The sequence below is a fragment of the Doryrhamphus excisus genome, chromosome 17 (assembly GCF_030265055.1).
Source record: "Doryrhamphus excisus isolate RoL2022-K1 chromosome 17, RoL_Dexc_1.0, whole genome shotgun sequence".
Taxonomy (NCBI): domain Eukaryota; kingdom Metazoa; phylum Chordata; class Actinopteri; order Syngnathiformes; family Syngnathidae; genus Doryrhamphus; species Doryrhamphus excisus.
Window position 1 is genome coordinate 15,196,573 of NC_080482.1, and position 21,586 is coordinate 15,218,158.

The following is a 21,586-nucleotide window of genomic DNA, read 5'->3' on the forward strand; positions in this document are numbered from 1 at the left end:
ATGATATCAAAAACATTTTTTGAGGAATACCTGGAATATGAAATGATAAAAATTTTCATTACGAAAATATTTCAAGAAAACAACCTGACCGGGTCATTTTTGAAGGTTGGGGTAGTAACACAAAAACTAAAATTTCTTAAAATCTATAAAAGGTAAGTTAAAAATGTGAACGGCATGATATTAAAATTTTGAGGAATACCTGGAATATGAAATGATAAAAAAATGTTCATTACGAAGATATTTCAAGAAAAGCGGGTCATTTTTGACCCACTTATGCATCTAAGGGTTAAAGGTCAGACAGGTGGAAAAATCATAATAGGTCCCCTTTAACTCATTAAATTTTCATTTTTCCTTGGCCATTTTTGCTGATTTTTTGATGATGTAAAAGATGTCTTCTAGGGCAAGCAAAAGATATAAATACATATTTGGTAGGAAACAGGAAATAAGTTAAGTAACTCACCACATTCACTCCTCTGACGTGTCTCGTCCCGGCACCGTTTAGCTGTAGCATTTTCGTATCCTGGTTTAAACCTGCTTCTGTTGTAGTGTTTTACTCCTCCTCATCATCCTCCATGAACCCGAAGATTCATTTACAGTATTCCATAATGGCGTTCTACGATGGTCTACAGCCATTCAGAATGCATATGTAAAGATGTGGAAAAAAAAAACAAAAAAAAAACAAAAAGGTTTTCATTTAATCTTCCTATAATTTGTGGTTGAAAGTAGGGCACTTTGGCTGCTCGGTGCTGTTGCACAGTGGCGCCACAGGGGGGCGTTGCGGCTTAGTTGTTGGGAAGGCCAACGCACAGCGGTGAAGAAGAAATAAATGAACTGCCGTGTTGGAGAGACGACCAACTGTTCCCGCTCTTTCATGTGTTTCAGGTTGGTGAAAAAGAAGTGTTTTAAAGTACACCACGATATGTAGTGTAGACATGTAGAGTGACTTTTCATGCCTCTGTACTGTATATTTGTTGTTTATGTGAGAAAAGAAAGTCTGTGTGTATACATGTGTATATTCGCTAATGCTAACAGGCCTAGCGGTGAGAACTGAAGCCTTTAGCACCCATTTTAGGTGCAAGTGAAGTAGACAAAAGAATGAGTGAAGGAACAAAATGGATGTATATTTTTCTTATATATATTTATATAATCTTAATATGGCTATTTCCTGTCAATTAGGTTTAGGTTAGGTTTAGCATCAAGTAGAAAAGTGCTCTTCAGCGCTGGCGGCAACAATAAATCCTGGCACCCCTTCATGAATTATCAACGCAGAAATGCCATTCAGCCAGAAAGTGACCAGATGCCCCTCTCCTTTTATTTTATTTATTTTCACTTATTTTTATTTTTTAATTTTTTAATTTATTGCCCGAGTGGTTAACGCACAGACCTCACAGCTAGGAGACAAGGGTTCAATTCCACTCTCGGCCATCTCTGTGTGGAGTTTCCTCCGGGTAAAGCGGAAAAGTGGTAGAAAATAAATGAATGACTTCTCCTCCTAGTTTGTGTGGAAGTGGTAACTTTTTGGCTTCTTATTTTGTCTTTCCCCACCCTCGGCCATCTCTGTGTGGAGTTTGCATGTTCTCCCCGTGCATGCGTGGGTTTTCTCCGGGTACTCCGGTTTCCTCCCACATTCCAAAAACATGCTAGGTTAATTAGCCACTCCAAATTGTCCATAGGTATGAATGTGAGTGTGAATGGTTGTTTGTCTATATGTGCCCTGTGATTGGCTGGCCACCAGTCCAGGGTGTACCCCGCCTCTCGCCCAAAGACAGCTGGGATAGGCTCCAGCACCCCCACGACCCTTGTGAGGAAAAGCAGTAGAGAATGAATGAATTAATAATTTATTGTCTTATTTATTTTACATATTTGCAAGTGTTCTCTTAGTTATCTTTATGGTGTTTTAAAAAAAAATCAAAGATGTGTTTAAAAAAAGTGAGTACATCCCTAAAATTTGTGTAAATATTTTATTATATTACTTTTCATGGTACGCTTGGATATAATGTAAAGTAGTCAGTGTACAGCTTGTATAGAAATTAGCAGTTCCCTCAGAAGAACTCAACACATGTCAGCTCATGTCCAAAGTGCTGGCAACAAAACGAATAATGCAACACCAGTTTTTCCACCTCTCATTACCTGTTTAGTACATTTCTATACACCGCTCTGTACATTACTGTACAGTCATTATAAGACATTGTTGTCAGTACGTTGTCCAGGGAACAATAGATGATGGAAGGGGCCCCCGTGTGGTCAGAAAAAACCCCCAAAACAAAACACCTTTTAATCATCACCTCCCAATTGAATTAGCTGATGGAAAGTTGGATTCTATTCATTGGTGTTTTAGTCGTCCCCTGTGATCACTCCACTTGTTCCACTTGTTGTCAGAGATGGAGGAGGTCTGCTTTCAAGGTTCCAGAGCGGGTTGTGGTACACCCAACCTTCACCCTAAATACACACACACACACAGGAGTGAAAAATCTAGTTGCTTGTGCAGTACATATACTGTATTTCTGATTTTACATTTACAACAAACAAAATTTGCCCGTCTATGTATTTATGTGCACCTTCGTCAGTTTTAAGTTCCTACCTATTTTCGTTTTTGGTTCCTACCTAGGTGTATATGAGTTAAAGAGGCGGAACAAATTTTCTGTAAAATCGTCGTTTCCGCACGTGCACGTTTAATCGTTACACCCATAGAAAATGAGCTCCGTTGTTCGCCACGCTAATTTAGAGCGCAAAAGCTAACAGGTGCTAAAAGTCAAAGATCATCTCTCTAATTCCGCACTAAGGTATGTGTGCAGCCATTAAGGTGCAGTATATGTGCATTGTTTTATTTCCGTTTCAGTCTCTTAGTGTCTTAGTTTACAGTTTGTTGTGCCAGCTAATGTTAATGCTAATGAGTGTGTTGCACATGTGTATGTGATGTATGTGATGTGGCAAGTTTTTTTGCACTATTGTAAAGAAAGAGTTTAATGATAAGAAAACGAATTTGTAGACATAATGTTATTGTATACTTGTGTATTATGTGACCAGTAATTTATTGTATTTTGTAAGCGGTAGAAAATGAATGAATGTATCCGTTTGAACACCCTTTTAGTTCTCCCGTTGTTTTTGCAATAAATCCACGAGTAAAACACAAGAACTAGTTGCTGTCTGATCGTTGCACATCCGAGGGAGTTACAACAGTCATTGAACAAACAAAACAAAACACTGATGATACTGTATTATATTTTTAAGGAGCAAACCATGGAGGCTGAAAAAAAACAAAACAAACCCATCCGAGATCGCAACAACATTGCATGTGGCCAAATCAAATGGTTTTTACCCCGGGCTCACACTGGATCCGTTGCGGCTGCAGTCCTGATCCAATCCATCTAGCCTTGTATACAGGAAGTTCTAGTAAATAATAGCCGTATTTGCCATGGTGTTGTAGATTTTGGTGGGTTTTTTTTGGTGCCCTTTCACTTCATAGATTCACATTCATGTTTATTATTATTAAATTGACCAGAGAGTACTCTGGTGTCTTTGATGTCTGCGACGCCCCCCCAAAAAGTTAGAACCTGATCAGATTATTTCCGTTTCCAAGATTCAACTACCCGACGGATCCCCTGAATAGACCTTACCAGGGAGGCTGAGGAGTGTGATTCCACGATAGTTGGAACACACCCTTCCTTCGGTCCCCCTAAAAAAGGAGGACCATCACCCGATCCGCTAATCCAGAGGTACGGCCCCCGATGTCCACACGATGCTGCAGAGCCATGTCAACCAAGACACGCCCACAGGGCCTTAAGGAACTCTGGGCGGATCTCATCCACCGAGGAGCTTTTTGACAACTTCAGCATCTGAAGAGCCCACTGTGGTGTCCCAGGCACTGCTTCCTCATTGGAAGACGTATCGATGGGATTGAAGGTCTTTGTATTTGTAAGTATTCCTTTCACCGATCCACAACATCTCGAATTGAGGTCGTCACCAAGTTAAAATTATGGTGTGAATTCGACATCGACATTAACCCAAAAAAATAGGGGGGGCGGACCTAAAAACACTAGTAAGTCTTTTAAGACCAGACTTTAAGAAGTTAATCTAAAACTTCAACTCAAGGTGAGGTCAAAAAAAAAATTGCACCTTTTTTGGAATTTTGTCCATCATCTACAATCTTTATTGTGGATCCATAAGTGCACTGAAGATGCACTAAAGCAGTGCTTCTCAAATTGTGGGGTGGGTCCTTGCGGGGTGGCACGGGGAACTGTCTGGGGCGCCATTTTAGTGCAGCCCTGCCAACATCTAGAAATGTATAGTGGCAAAGCGTGTACTATAACAATAAAGGTATACTATATTATTCTATTCTATGAGCCATAAACACGCATGTCTTTTTCTTTTCTAATGATATAAAAAAAAGATAACGAGGCAGCTCGTTAATGCACATAATGGGACACACCTATTCTGGCTACAATGCCCGCTATTGAAACATCCAGCAAAGTTTTATGGTTTTATATCCATAAATTGGGCTGCACGGCGGTCGAGTGGTTAGCACGCAGACCTCACAGCTTGGACACCAGGGTTCAATTCTACCCTCGTGAGGAAAAGCGGTAGAAAATGAATGAATATCCATAAATTATTCAGCATGTAGTACAACAGGTACATTCATGATAACATGTAATACTTACAGTTTTTTATGCTGTATTTCGATAGTTTTAAGCTTGACAGGAACTTCCTTCCTGGGTTCATTGTTTCTTCCTCACCTCTTTGATGAAATATTTGGGCTTCCAAGGAGTTTTGCTGGCAGCTCTCTGTTTGCCTGAGCTCCGCTGTCTCTCTTCAAGGCGGTGTTTGTGTTCCGTGGCTTCATCCATGTTTCCTGCCCGAAGAGATGCCGTCACGTGCTGCCAAAGGCGCCTAGACGCAAAGACACCATCACATAGTTAATGGACACTACACTAAAGCCAACACTTTATATATACACAGTATATCACAGATCATTGATTGTAATGAATGAAATATTACAGTTGGAAATGGTGGAGTCCATAGAAACAGCTAAATTGACCACGGAGACCTGGATTCAGAATCACACGGAGTGGAAAAAAAATCAGATCAGAGGGACCACAACATATGTGGAAAAGCTAACCATCCATCTTCTCCCACTTATCCAGGGTTAGGTCAAAGTACAGACTATTCAGTCCAGCTCCTCCCGGCAGATCCCGAGGGGTTCCCAACCAGTTGAGAGAGATATACTCCTGGATCTTCCTTGAGGTATCCTGCCAGTTAAATGTGCCCTGAACACGTCTCCAGGGAGGAGTCAGGTAAAACCTTGCAAGGAAGTCTCCAGTCTCACTAAAGTGACCCCCGAAAACTAGACTCAAAAATATGAAGATCGGGACCTGCCTAATACACAGGCCGGAGTGCGGTGTGTACCCACAGTGGTTAGTCAATACCCATAGTTGAGGCTCTTACAGGTGCAACTTGCAAATTATGATGAGCTAGTACTGATGGCAATTAAGGGCCTATTCCATCCGCCCCAAAGCTCCGTAGCTCCTGAAAGGGAGTCTTGCTAACAGATGCAGTTTAGAAAGTGACCTTTGCCAACCTAGACTCTCTTGGGACATCTGTGCTACGTAGATGCCTCGAATACAAGCCATATCCAACAGAAACAAAGATTGAAAAGTTTGGGAACTGGGGTTTGCTGCTCTGTCTGCAGAATGCTTTGGGACTTAGAGTTTGGACTCCGGAAACCACATGAGATCCCATGCCTCCGTGACCAACTCTTGCATCAGGTGTCAATGTTGATCACAATGGAATCAGGCACATGTCCTGACCAGATACCGTTTCCGTTTCCAAGATTCAACTACCCGACAGATCCCCTGAATAGACCTTACCAGGGAGGCTGAGGAGTGTGATTCCACGATAGTTGGAACACACCCTTCCTTCGGTCCCCCTAAAAAAGGAGGACCATCACCCAATCTGCCAATCCAGAGGTATGGCCCCCGATGTCCACACGATGCTGCAGAGCCATGTCAACCTTAAGAGTTTGGACTCCGGAAACCACATGAGATACCATGCCTCCGTGAACAACTCTTGCATCAGGTGTCAATGTTGACCACGACGTCCTACAATGGAATCGGGTAGATGTCCTGACCAGATACCTGAGCAGCGGTTCTACTCTGATTTTCTCCTGGATGAGGGAGATCCCAGCCACCCTAAGGAGGTTACTCATTTTGACTCATTTTTGCTTGTACTGTACGCAACCTTGTCCTTTCGATCGGTGGTGTCCTTTCGATCGGTGGTGTCCTTATGCTATGTTCACACCGACGCCGAATGTCGCGCTTTGAATCGGCGACGAATTTGGCGTCATTTTTCAAAAAATCTCACAATCTCCTCAGATATGTTTATGCTCTGATAAGCTCTGATACGGTCTGATACGAAATTCGTTCCCGCTTTAGGCGACAAATTATTTCCCGAATCGCTACGGCTACTCACGCTTTGATGCCGATTGATCAGGCTTTGATACGCTTTAATACTCATTGATAAGCTTTGGTGCGCTTATCACGCTTTAAATAACGCTCTGATAGGATTATCAAGCTCTCTTGTGCATTGATAGGCTCTGTTAAGCTCTGTTACGCAATGGAAAATTTCGAGATCCCGACTGCATCCCGCCTCTGATCCAGAGCATATATAAAGATGCAGCAGATCCATTGATCCTTTGAACCAAGCTCTGTTAAGCTTTCCTACGCTTTGAGCAAAACTTTGATAAGCTTTGTGACGCTTTGATAAGCTTTAATACGCTCTCCCCCGCTTTACGCAATTCGTGACAGATCGCCTCAAATTTTTAAAACAGTTTAAAAAATTTTGCCGCTCTTGCCGAATGTCCCAAATTGCTCAAACCTTTCTTACGCTGTATTACGGTCTTTACGCTTTCATTAAGCTTTGTTACGCTTTGCCGCCGCTTTGCTCGCCGATTTAATTCGCCATCGATTCGGCGTCGGTGTGAACGTAGCATTAGATCGGTAGTGTCCTTAGATCGGTAGTGTCCTTAGATCGGTAGTGTCCTTTCGATCGGTAGCGTCCTTTCGATCGGTAGCGTCCTTTCGATCGGCAGCGTCCTTTCGATCGGTAGCGTCCTTTCGATCGGCAGCGTCCTTTCGATCCGTAGTGTCCCTTCGATCCGTAGTGTCCCTTCGATCACTACCCAAAGCTCATGATCATAGGTACTACTTTAAAAAAAAAAAACTAGAAAAATCAGATCAAAGGCTGATCCGACTTCTGTTCCTGCTTCAATGTCATGCTCAAAAATCCAGTCTGGGATCCAAGTACAAACACAAGTGCGGACCGCACAGGCTGATCAGTCGACTCTTGGACACCGGTGCATATTGTGCTCAACTGGATTTAGGTCTGGAGCACAGGCGAGAGTCATGGCAGAGTCTGAGAGTAAAAGGCGACTATCACCTGAACTTGTCATCAGTCAACCAACCGAGTCATCCTTTGAACCACTGGCTCTAACGACTTTTTTACCAGTCAACAATTAGACACATTAGACGACTCACCGTGACTCATTCTGTTCCTGCTTCTCTACTGGTCTGATCTTCTTTTTGATGACCGGGAGTTTTGAGGTATCAATCGTCTTGTTTTCTCCATTTCCGTAAGTAAACTCCAGGACCCCGTTCCACTCACCCTGCGCTTTACACACAATGTTTCCTGTCTGATTGTGCTTTACTTCAGCTGTTACTCTGTAAAAAAAAACAAGAGTACAGCAAACATTGAGCAAGCTTTCAAGGGTCTACATTTTCTTGTCATACGTCAGTTAAGTTCACTTACCTGTGGACTTTCCCTCCGTAGAAAGGTTTGGTGTGAAAGATGACTGTGGCTGAGTAGCCTGTTTTGGCACAACTGATTGTGACCTTTCCCCCAAGCTCCACCCAGGGCACAGCCAGAATAGAACGAGCGTGGGCACAAGGCAGTGTGAACACGTAGTCTTCATCATGCTCTGACAGATGCAGAACACCTGCGAGAAACAGGGGGACGGTACATTGGGTTGATAGATACAGACCGGTTAATTGATCGATGGAGACGTAGTGAATGGGAGATTATGAGCTACCGAGTTGCGTTCAGAAGTGAGACAATAATTAAAGCTTTGTTCAAAACCCATCCTCCTGACTTCAGTAAATCATCTGCATCACAGATGAATCCCAATTGATCCAACTGAATGTGCAAAGCCGAAATCTTCACCAAGATGGCATCCTTGTTGTGATTGGCAGTCACAGTCAGAGTGTGAACGGCTTCGTCCACCAAATCATTCACGATGGGCAGCTGTGGACCAACTTGATCCACTGCCTCCATCGTACGAATTCTACGATACACCAGGAAAGTTCCCAATCCAATCAGCAACACACCTGGTATCATGGTCCCGAATAGGTAGACGTCTTCCATGTCCTCCACAGAAAGATTCACCAGGCACATGACCTTCCACTTTCCCCAACTGTCCATCACGTACCCGGCGGTGTACGTTCCGTCAGGGCAGGCAGGTTCCCGCGAACGTGAGCTTCTCGTCAATTTCGTGGAGAGACCAGTTCACAAAAAGTGAATGCCCCTCCCAGCCCTATCCTCCGCCCCAGCGCCGACCCGTCTCCACCACATCTCCCATCCGCCCACCAACCGCCGAGTAGGACACCCCAGAGGCGGGAAGACCGCTACCAGACCGGAGACAGAGGGGACAACCAGACACCGGCAAATAGCAGGGGCCGCCCGTGAGCCACCGGCCAGACCCGCCCCCAAACCCTTGGTCGATGCTCCCCCACGACCCAGAGCCCACCACCCCGCCCCCAAGCAAGCCCCCCGCCAATCCCGGCCTGCGCCGCGCACCTCCCCTGCCCACCAGCCAGCCCCCCCCCCCATCCGCCCGCCCCACATCCTCCACAACACAACCCCACCATCTGGATTCATTAATTTTTTAAAGATTTTTTTATTTTTTATTTTTATTTATTTATTTATTTATTTTTTGGCATTTGTGCACATAACTCCACAAAAAAAGGTTTCTTGTTTGGGAAATTATAAATTCCCGGTAAATTATGCTAGGTGTTAGCATACTGGTATTTTTTTACGCTTTTTTAGAATATTAAGTTAAGCAGACACTTATCTCCATCCATCCATTTTCTAAGCCACTTATCCTCACTAGGGTCACGGGTATGCTGGAGCCTATCCCAGCTATCATCAGGCGAATGGCTGGGTACACCCTGGACTGGTCGCCAGCCAATCGCAGGGCACTTATAGACAAACAACCATTCACACTCACTTTCATACCTATGGACAATTTGGAGTGGCCAATTAACCTAGCATGTTTTTGGAATGTGGTCGGAAACGGGACTACCTGGAGAGAACCCACACACGGGGAGAACATGCAAACTCACGGAGAATCGAACCCAGGTCTTCCCCATCTGATCTATCATGCTATTAGCATACAAATGTTATCAAGTTAGCTATACGAACATTTTCAGACATAAGCACTTAAAACTATTATGCTAGGTGTTAGCATGCTAAGATTAGCATCTTAGCTAATACAATTCGACGGGTCGCGAGTTGGAGACCCCTGGTTTATCCTTTTTATTCCAACTACCAATTAAATTGTATTGGACCAGAGATAGTATATTGCAAACTCCACACGAAGAATCGAACCCAGGTCTTCCCGATCTGATGTGTGGCCAAATGCTAACTACTCACTGCGCAGCCCACACTTATCTCTATCATGCTATGAGCATACAAATGTTATCATGTTAGCTATACTAACATTTTCAGACATAGGCACTTATCCAAACACTTAGTACTATTATGCTAGGTGTTAGCATGCTAAGATTAGCATCTTAGCATAAACAATTCGATGGGTCGCAAGTTGGAGACCCCTGGTTTATCCTTTTTATTCCAACTACCAATTAAATTGTATTGGACCAGAGATAGTATATTGCAAACTCCACACGAAGAATCGAACCCAGGTCTTCCTGATCTGATGTGTGGCCAAATGCTAACTACTCACTGCGCAGCCCACACTTATCTCTATCATGCTATTAGCATACAAATGTTATCAAGTTAGCTATACGAACATTTTCAGACATAGGCACTTAAAACTATTATGCTAGGTGTTAGCATGCTAAGATTAGCATCTTAGCTAATACAATTCCACGGGTCGCGAGTTGGAGACCCCTGGTTTATCCTTTTTATTCCAACTACCAATTAAATTGTATTGGACCAGAGATAGTATATTGCAAACTCCACACGAAGAATCGAACCCAGGTCTTCCCGATCTGATGTGTGGCCAAATGCTAACTACTCACTGCGCAGCCCACACTTATCTCTATCACGCTATTAGCATACAAATGTTATCAAGTTAGCTATACGAACATTTTCAGACATAGGCACTTAAAACTATTATGCTAGGTGTTAGCATGCTAAGATTAGCATCTTAGCTAATACAATTCGACGGGTCGTGAGTTGGAGACCCCTGGTTTATCCTTTTTATTCCAACTACCAATTAAATTGTATTGGACCAGAGATAGTATATTGCAAACTCCACACGAAGAATCGAACCCAGGTCTTCCCGATCTGATGTGTGGCTAAATGCTAACTACTCACTGCGCAGCCCACACTTATCTCTATCATGCTATGAGCATACAAATGTTATCATGTTAGCTATACTAACATTTTCAGACATAGGCACTTATCCAAACACTTAGTACTATTATGCTAGGTGTTAGCATGCTAAGATTAGCATCTTAGCATAAACAATTCGATGGGTCGCAAGTTGGAGACCCCTGGTTCATCCTTTTTATCCCAACTACCAATTAAATTGTATTGGACCAGAGATAGTATATTGCAAACTCCACACGAAGAATCGAACCCAGGTCTTCCCGATCTGATGTGTGGCCAAATGCTAACTACTCACTGCGCAGCCCACACTTATCTCTATCATGCTATGAGCATACAAATGTTATCATGTTAGCTATACTAACATTTTCAGACATAGGCACTTAAAACTATTATGCTAGGTGTTAGCATGCTAAGATTAGCATCTTAGCTAATACAATTCGACGGGTCGCGAGTTGGAGACCCCTGGTTTATCCTTTTTATTCCAACTACCAATTAAATTGTATTGGACCAGAGATAGTATATTGCAAACTCCACACGAAGAATCGAACCCAGGTCTTCCCGATCTGATGTGTGGCCAAATGCTAACTACTCACTGCGCAGCCCACACTTATCTCTATCATGCTATTAGCATACAAATGTTATCAAGTTAGCTATACGAACATTTTCAGACATAGGCACTTAAAACTATTATGCTAGGTGTTAGCATGCTAAGATTAGCATCTTGGCTAATACAATTCGACGGGTCGCGAGTTGGAGACCCCTGGTTTATCCTTTTTATTCCAACTACCAATTAAATTGTATTGGACCAGAGATAGTATATTGCAAACTCCACACGAAGAATCGAACCCAGGTCTTCCCGATCTGATGTGTGGCCAAATGCTAACTACTCACTGCGCAGCCCACACTTATCTCTATCACGCTATTAGCATACAAATGTTATCAAGTTAGCTATACGAACATTTTCAGACATAGGCACTTAAAACTATTATGCTAGGTGTTAGCATGCTAAGATTAGCATCTTAGCTAATACAATTCGACGGGTCGTGAGTTGGAGACCCCTGGTTTATCCTTTTTATTCCAACTACCAATTAAATTGTATTGGACCAGAGATAGTATATTGCAAACTCCACACGAAGAATCGAACCCAGGTCTTCCCGATCTGATGTGTGGCTAAATGCTAACTACTCACTGCGCAGCCCACACTTATCTCTATCATGCTATGAGCATACAAATGTTATCATGTTAGCTATACTAACATTTTCAGACATAGGCACTTATCCAAACACTTAGTACTATTATGCTAGGTGTTAGCATGCTAAGATTAGCATCTTAGCATAAACAATTCGATGGGTCGCAAGTTGGAGACCCCTGGTTCATCCTTTTTATCCCAACTACCAATTAAATTGTATTGGACCAGAGATAGTATATTGCAAACTCCACACGAAGAATCGAACCCAGGTCTTCCCGATCTGATGTGTGGCCAAATGCTAACTACTCACTGCGCAGCCCACACTTATCTCTATCATGCTATGAGCATACAAATGTTATCATGTTAGCTATACTAACATTTTCAGACATAGGCACTTAAAACTATTATGCTAGGTGTTAGCATGCTAAGATTAGCATCTTAGCTAATACAATTCGACGGGTCGCGAGTTGGAGACCCCTGGTTTATCCTTTTTATTCCAACTACCAATTAAATTGTATTGGACCAGAGATAGTATATTGCAAACTCCACACGAAGAATCGAACCCAGGTCTTCCCGATCTGATGTGTGGCCAAATGCTAACTACTCACTGCGCAGCCCACACTTATCTCTATCATGCTATTAGCATACAAATGTTATCAAGTTAGCTATACGAACATTTTCAGACATAGGCACTTAAAACTATTATGCTAGGTGTTAGCATGCTAAGATTAGCATCTTGGCTAATACAATTCGACGGGTCGCGAGTTGGAGACCCCTGGTTTATCCTTTTTATTCCAACTACCAATTAAATTGTATTGGACCAGAGATAGCATATTGCAAACTCCACACGAAGAATCGAACCCAGGTCTTCCCGATCTGATGTGTGGCCAAATGCTAACTACTCACTGCGCAGCCCACACTTATCTCTATCATGCTATGAGCATACAAATGTTATCATGTTAGCTATACTAACATTTTCAGACATAGGCACTTATCCAAACACTTAGTACTATTATGCTAGGTGTTAGCATGCTAAGATTAGCATCTTAGCATAAACAATTCGATGGGTCGCAAGTTGGAGACCCCTGGTTCATCCTTTTTATCCCAACTACCAATTAAATTGTATTGGACCAGAGATAGTATATTGCAAACTCCACACGAAGAATCGAACCCAGGTCTTCCCGATCTGATGTGTGGCCAAATGCTAACTACTCACTGCGCAGCCCACACTTATCTCTATCATGCTATTAGCATACAAATGTTATCAAGTTAGCTATACGAACATTTTCAGACATAGGCACTTAAAACTATTATGCTAGGTGTTAGCATGCTAAGATTAGCATCTTAGCTAATACAATTCCACGGGTCGCGAGTTGGAGACCCCTGGTTTATCCTTTTTATTTATGTTAGCTATACTAACATTTTCAGACAGGCACTTATCCAAACACTTAGTACTATTATGCTAGGTGTTAGCCTGCTAGATCAGGGGTCAGCAACCCGCGGCTCCAGAGCCGCATGTGGCTCTCCAGCCTCTTTGTTGCGGCTCCCTTTGCAATGCTTGAATATTTTTTAGCACCCGTGTGGTGAAAATGCACGTCTTTGTTATGAGTTTACAAAAATCCAACTTTGTGTGAGACCATGAATGCATCCTGACTGAGTTCTGACTGGTGACTGAATGAGCAGACAGGATGCTATCCAGTTCTCTCTGACAGGTTAACATGAAGGGAAATGAGTAATACTTTGAGTTATTTGAGTTATTAATTATTAATGAGTTATTTGACGATTCTAAAAAATAAATTAGAGCTCATTTAAAAACAAAAGTTTATCTCCAGTACTAGCAAGAGTACTCCAACTCGTCTTTTTTTTTATCTGAACTACTTTGACACCCCCAAATTCCCTCCAATGTTGTTTTAAACATACAACGTTTTGCGGCTCCAGGCTATTTTTCTTTAGTGGGCAAGTGGGTGAAATGGCTCTTTTCATAGTAAAGGTTGCCGACCCCTGTGCTAGATGATTAAGATTAGCATCTTAGCATAAACAATTCGATGGGTCGCGAGTTGGAGACCCCTGGTTTATCCTTTTTATTCCAACTACCAATTAAATTGTATTGGACCAGAGATAGCATATTGCACATCCATCCACGGGCAAGCTAACATCATTGATATACACTTTCCTGGAAAGACTCGGCGACGTCATTTATATATTTATATATTCCATGCTTGAATAAAGACATTCTAAGCGGGTCACTGGCAAATTCTGCTTGACCTCAATTGAATCGGGATTCAGAATTTCAAACTGTGCCATCTGGGCTCCCATGAAGATTTGCTCACCCCTTCCTCTCTGATGCTTATGTAACAGCCAGCTGTTCTATGTCCAGGTCAAACTCAGTCACATCTCTTTCCCTACCACACACACACACACACACACACACACACACACGAGCAGGTTTAAGTTGGTCAAGCAGAAAACGTACTGTATAGTACTGTTCCACTTCCTCAACTATTTAGCTCATTAACCTTTGTGCATGTGTGCATGGATGACTGCATGCATTCATATAGCATGCACGCATGTATAGGAGTAAATATATAAAATTAAGAACTATTAAACAGAGGAAATATAGTCCAAGTCTACCAGTGAATGGCGCAGGTAACTGATACGGCTATGAAAATATACATTTTTGATGTACGGTTCGCTCCTCCACCCTCCAAAACCTCCTGTTAGCCCTTTACGTCATCCATTAACATTTGTAATAAAAGTGAGTATTCGTAATGACTCAATTAGACTGAGCTCCAGAACCCTCCCCTTCTCTCTTCAATCCCCCCCCCGCTACACAATCACGTTTGCAGGCTGGATTCATTGTGGAAGGAAGTGCTAACAAAGTCTCACAGTGCATAACTATGGTGCATTCAAGGCCCACCAAAGAAAGTGCGAAATCTCAAACGCATGAAGAAAGTACCAGTGAAGCATCATAAAAAGATGTGCACACTAGTACATACGTATGTATCTGCTGTACATTTATCAATATCTATGGTGTCCAAACGCTTTACAGCAAAGGGCCACGTCCAGAAAAATGAAACGATGCACCTTTGCCAAGCTGATATTTTGAAAAGCAACACATAAGTTATATACATTTCCAGAAAAAAACACATCTCCATACAAGCAGTAAGTAACAGTTTATCAGTGTCCTAACTGTGTCTATTGTGCAACATTGTAGAGCGGGGGTTTCTAATAATATTTTGGTTATGATAATGGTTTTATTTCATTTGAACGTGCATCAGATTACAATTGAGTGCATCCCATAATCAGTTCACAGTTCCACATGTCCAAAAGGAGTAGGAAGAAGCAAAGCTTATTAAATCCTACCCCTCCATCTGGTACTTTTACAATCACTAACTGTTACATTTGTTCACTTCCTGCTTTCCATCATACAATTTAAGTTTTTTTTTTGTTTTTTTAATAATGTAGAGGTGATATGAGCATCCAATGACCATAGTAAGTGTCAATATAGTGATATATGCATATGCGTTGTGCATTGTTTGATTTCCTTAATCAATCCATTCCATAGTTTGATTCCACATACTGAAATGCTATGGCTAGCATAACGTAGTCCTAGCATAGAAGTGTTTCAAATGTACTTCTTCCCTGAGATCATATTTCTCCTCTCTTGTAGAGAAGTATTGGATGACATTTTTAGCTAATTGGTTGTTTTTAGGTTAGCGCGCAGACCTCACAGCTAGGAGACCAGGGTTCAATTCCACCCTCGGCCATCTCTGTGTGGAGTTTGCATGTTCTCCCCGTGCCTGCGTGGGTTTTCTTAATTAGCGACTCCAAATTGTCCATAGGTATGAATGTGAGTGTGAATGGTTGTTTGTCTATATGTGCCCTGTGATTGGCTGGCGACCAGTCCGGGGTGTACCCCGCCTCTCGCCCAAAGACAGCTGGGATAGGCTCCAGCACTCCCCGCGACCCTCGTGAGGACAAGCGGTAGAGAATGAATGAATGAATGGTTATTTTTAGCCTTATGCATTATTTTAGCTGTTTGAAGATGAATTATATCAGCAAGTTGAAGTTTTTGTGATTTTAGAAATAAGGAGTTAGTATGTTCTCTGTAGGCGGCATTATGAATTATCCTTACTGACCTTTTTTGCAGTACATTTAGCGAGTGAAGATTGCTTTTATAAGGAGTTAGTATGTTCTCTGTAGGAACATACTATACTACGATAGGAACATATTTTCACTTTATTCTTGTAAAAATTACTGCAATTACCGCAAAATTTTGCCACAAATGGACACCCATGACTTATATTATGACATATTTATAAATTCTTATTGACTTATGGTGGATGAGATGGGTTTTCTGAGGAAAAACACATGCTTTGTGTGAAAATAATAACAAATAATAATAATAACATTGTCTTACCTTGTCCGACCATTGAAACTCCAACAGACATGCCCATGAACTTGCTCTTGGTCCAGACGTAAGTATTAACACACATCCTCTTCTCCCTGCACTCACAGTAAAAGCCTGATACAGGTGGGTGGTGGGACACCTGCTCAGCCACAAACCGAACCTGATAAAAGTCAGTGTTTGTTCCGCCGCAACCGCCTGGCGCCTTTTGTGAGAAGTTTGACGTTGTTGCCGAGACGGGAGCCGTACGACTAGCAGCTCTGAGAGAGCGAACGCGGTCCTGAGGAACATGCCAAGAGCAGTGGAAGGTCTCGCCCAGGATGGGGTTGTAGGGCTTTTTGGCCACCGCCCCTTTGCGGCCCTCATGGAAGGCAGTGAGATAGTACTCAACAAAGCGGACGATGCGCTCCTCCGGCGTGCAACCAACGGTGATTGAGAGAAACATGTCGGGGTGAGCCATGAAGTTAGCATACATCTCCAGCAGGGAGCGCTTCTCTAGTATGAACGTAGGGAGCACCACCTGAAACAAAATATCATCATTACATTATATTTTTCTCTTAATATTCTGACTTCATTCTTGTGAAATTACTGCTTGGCTCCAAATGACACCTTTTATAAGATCATCACCACTGGCTAGCATATTATTAGCGATTATTAGTTATCGCTTTGATGATAATAGATTGTCCTTGAACATAAGTAAAACTAAAATCATGCTGTTTGCTAACAGCAGAAAGGACACCAGCAAATACAAATAGACGGTGTGGAAGGAAAATACATTTCTGGGGATCACAATAGATGAAAATATGAGCTGGAAACCTCATATTACAAATATACAACATAAGGTGGCCAGAAATATTTCAGTATTGAACAAAGCAAAATTTGTTCTCAATCAGAAATCACTCCACACTCTTTATTGCTCTCTGGTTCTACCATATCTTACTTATTGTGTGGAAATATGGGCTAATAACTATAAAAGCAATCTTCACTCGCTAAATGTACTGCAAAAAAGGTCAGTAAGGATAATTCATAATGCCGCCTACAGAGAACATACTAACTCCTTATTTCTAAAATCACAAATACTTCAACTTGCTGATATAGTTCATCTTCAAACAGCTAAAATAATGCATAAGGCTAAAAACAACCAATTAGCTAAAAATGTCATCCAATACTTCTCTACAAGAGAGGAGAAATATGATCTCAGGGAAGAAGTACATTTGAAACACTTCTATTTACAGGGTCATAAACAGGTTTTCTATGCCTTATGTCTACTTTATTAGTTAATTTGAGTGTAAATGTGACTTTAGGGGTGTTATTTCATGACCAGAGGGCTCTAATAAAGTTAAAAAGCATATTTAGAAGGTGGTAAAAATGTTTTCTACGTCTTATGTCTACTATATTGGGTAATAAGAATGTAAATGTGACTATAGGGGTGTTATTTCATGTCTAGGAGGGCTCTAATAAAGTTCATTCATTCATTTTCTACCGCTTTTTTCCTCACGAGGGTCGCGGGGGTGCTGGAGCCTATCCCAGCTGTCTTTGGGCGAGAGGCGGGGTACACCCTGGACTGGTGGCCAGCCAATCACAGGGTACATATAGACAAACAACCATTCACACTCACATTCATACCTATGGACAATTTGGAGTCGCCAATTAACCTAGCATGTTTTTGGAATGTGGGAGGAAACCGGAGTACCCGGAGAAAACCCACGCATGCACGGGGAGAACATGCAAACTCCACACAGAGATGGCCGAGGGTGGAATTGAACCCTGGTCTCCTAGCTGCGCGCTAAGCACTAGACTGCCGTGCCGCCCTCTAATACAGAGAACATACTAACTCCTTATTTCTAAAATCACAAATACTTCAACTTGCTGATATAGTTCATCTTCAAACAGCTAAAATAATGCATAAGGCTAAAAACAACCAATTAGCTAAAAATGTCATCCAATACTTCTCTACAAGAGAGGAGAAATATGATCTCAGGGAAGAAGTACATTTGAAACACTTCTATGCTAGGACTACGTTATGCTAGCCATAGCATTTCAGTATGTGGAATCAAACTATGGAATGGATTGAGTAAGGAAATCAAACAATGCACAACGATGAGCCAATTCAAGAAACAATACAAGCAGTTGATGTTTGCTAAATACAAGGATGAAGAGTCTTGAACCAGTCATGATGTGCTATATATATCACTATATTGACACGCACTATGGTACACATTATGGCATTGGATGCTCATATCACCTCCTACTTAGCTACGAGGTACATTATTAAAAAAAACAACAACAAAAAAACTTAAACTGTATTATGGAAAGCAGGAAGTGAACAAATGTAACAGTTAGTGATTGTAAAAGTACCAGATGGAGGGGTAGGATTTAATAAGCTTTGCTTCTTCCTACTCCTTTTGGACATGTGGAACTGTGAACTGATTATGGGATGCATTCAATTGTAATCTGATGCATGTTCAAATGAAATAAAACCATTACCATTACCATTACCAATAGTGGTTTGACAGTGGAAATGTGATGTAGAGATAGGATGATGTGGTCCTGATCCAGCTGTCACAGATCCAGATCCTGATCCAGCCTTTACTCGGACAGTTAGCAGCCAAGTGTGAAGCTTCTGAGATGAGACTTAGCACTCCCAAATATGAGGCCAAATTGTGGAGTGCACTCGTCTCTCAGGGTCTTTCTCATGACTCAAGGAAGGCTCGAACGTGGTGTGATCGGATGTCAGCATAGTATGCTGTACCGGACCGCCGTGGTGAAGATAGAGCTTAGCTGAGCAAAGCTCAAAGCTAATTATTGCTTCATCTACAGTCACGAAATGATTGATACAAGCATTCAAAACTGTCTGAACTCACCCTAAGAGATACAGAGAAGCTAGTCGAGGTGGCTCAGGCATCCACTGTAGTTTGAATGCCTCCACGATGCCACCCTAGTGACCCTGGGAAAGCATGTGTGCCCCCTGGTGGAGCTGAATAGGTGGCCACAGACCAGGAAGTCTATGGTAATGGTTTTATTTCATTTGAACATGCATCAGATTACAATTGAGTGCATCCCATAATCAGTTCACAGTTCCACATGTCCAAAAGGAGTAGGAAGAAGCAAAGCTTATTAAATCCTACCCCTCCATCTGGTACTTTTACAATCACTAACTGTTACATTTGTTCACTTCCTGCTTTCCATAATACTGTTTTTTTAGTTTTTTTTTAAATAATGCACCTTTTTTTTATTAATGCAATAAAGGTCCTTACTCAATCCAATCCATAGTTTGATTCCACATACTGAAATGCTATGGCTAGCATAACGTAGTCCTAGCATAGAAGTGTTTCAAATGTACTTCTTCCCTGAGATCATATTTCTCCTCTCTTGTAGAGAAGTATTGGATGACATTTTTAGCTAATTGGTTGTTTTTAGCCTTATGCATTATTTTAGCTGTTTGAAGATGAACTATATCAGCAAGTTGAAGTATTTGTGATTTCAGAAATAAGGAGTTAGTATGTTCTCTGTAGGCGCCATTATGAATTATCCTTACTGACCTTTTTTGCAGTACATTTAGCAAGTGAAGATTGCTTTTATAGTTAGCCACCCATACTCAATTTGAGAAGAATCAAAGAGCAAACAACAAAGTCAAGGATGAGACATTCACCTTTGTGAGGTCCATGCCAAGCTTGAGTTGGGAGAGGAGATGGCGGATGATGCTTCGCTGTTCATCAAGAACACCCAGGTCCTCCTCGTCGTTGTCCTCTGTGTCTGTGGTCTCGTCACTGGGATCCACATCGTCCGGACTGTTGGTCTGCTGCTGATTGACATTTTTTGACAATACCATGATTTAAACAGAGCATGTTGCATGTAATGCTATATTCATAGCTGTCTACAAAAATACTGTCTGACTGAAAAAAATGTCTGACTTCAGTTCTTGCCAACAAGGGTTCCCTCCACTAAGAGCGAAGCCACGTTTTGATTGGGGATCAAATAATTATTTCACTCAAATAAAAATTTATTCATAACCTCGTTTTAAGTGTTTTGCTGGATTTGTTGGTGATAGTCCGTCTCTGATAAAATAAACCTAGCCTAAAAATGATGGACTGCTCTGTCTTTGTCAGGAGTAAAATTACTAAATCAACAGAGGATCATAAATATTAATTTAATTATTAATTATTATTAATTATATTTATTATTATTAATTATTATTAATTATATTTATTATTATTAATTATTATTAATTATAGTAACCATTATTAATTATTATTAATGATTAATAATATTAATATTATTAATCATATTATTAATCAATAATAATAATAATTAATAATATTAATATTATTAATTATTATTAATTAGTTGTGGACTCCTATAGAGCAGCTACACACCATAACCAGTACACAAAGTTTTATAGTTCTTCCAGAATCTGCACCTATTCCAGCTGTATTTCTTTGGATTTCGTGCTTCCCGGGAAAACCGTCTATTTTAATGTATTCCACCCAAGGCCCGCCTCCAGGCACGCCACCTCCGCTGTGGTTGGTCACACTTCCGAGTGCTTAGAAAGACTTCCGGTGTTGTGCCGCTAGCTGCAAACCCAACTTTATAGGAGTTGATAATAAACGTGATTTATCTTTCTAAAAGCTTTTAACATACAGCCAAATATGTTGGATCCTGAATCCCATCCGGATGTAGACACTGGACAGTCCAAAGTTTCTCAAGAAAAGAGGTTACTTCAAGACCGCTCAATGGTAAGTAGCTTTGGCATTTTACCAGTGTCTCAAAAACTCAGGTAGAGCCACTGATTTTGGTGGGAAATGGCTACTCGCAAACCCGCTCTCTGTATGCACACTCTATAATGCTACACAGACAACTGCTTTTACTCCATGACTTACACAAAATAAACACTATTAGGACGCTGATAAGTTGTTACTTACTGCCTGCTACCAAACGACAGAGTAATGAATTATTATAGCGTTAGTTATCACCCTTATATCCATTTGCTTAGACAATAGAAAGTGTTTGAACGTGCTGAAGAAGGAATGTTCCTGTGACCCTGATCAGAGACCCCCAGCCACCCCCAGGTCCTGGAGGTGCCTGGAAGCGCCAGCAACGAGCCTGCAGATGCTCATGTTAATCCTGCCAGAATGTGTCAAGATAACTCATAAAATAATAAAAAGTAATTACTCTCACATATACACACACATATAGACAAACAAGTACAGCTCGTGCGCAGCCCCCCTGCCCCCTTAGAGTTGCACGACCATGTAGTAGGGACCCCCGAAAACTGCATACTCAAAGTAGAGCGGCATGTCACTGGGTATGTGGTTTCACTCTCCTCGCTGCGAGTAACTTTGAATATTGTTGTCTGTCTCTTCTGTATT

The 21,586-nt window shown here is 41.6% G+C and overlaps 1 protein-coding gene across 3 annotated transcripts in view; it reads right to left on the bottom strand.

The window, feature by feature from the left end:
* Positions 1 to 1,871: 1,871 nt before the first annotated feature.
* The window catches only part of LOC131105429 (oxysterol-binding protein-related protein 10-like), a 35,297-nt gene continuing 15,582 nt past the window's right edge, over positions 1,872 to 21,586 (bottom strand). The window contains exons 7-12 of one of the 3 annotated variants that reach the window (XR_009119931.1): positions 19,870 to 20,022; positions 16,230 to 16,737; positions 7,801 to 7,987; positions 7,530 to 7,712; positions 4,659 to 4,887; positions 1,872 to 4,559 (exon numbers count right to left, since the gene is read on the bottom strand). Coding sequence is in view for 2 of the 3 variants with exons in the window: in XM_058053543.1 (XP_057909526.1) it covers positions 2,335 to 2,439; positions 4,734 to 4,887; positions 7,530 to 7,712; positions 7,801 to 7,987; positions 16,230 to 16,737; positions 19,870 to 20,022 (1,290 nt within the window). In the remaining variant the exon portion in view is untranslated. The remainder of the gene's footprint in view (positions 4,560 to 4,658; positions 4,888 to 7,529; positions 7,713 to 7,800; positions 7,988 to 16,229; positions 16,738 to 19,869; positions 20,023 to 21,586) is intronic. The other 2 variants (XM_058053544.1, XM_058053543.1) reach the window with 2 other exon arrangements.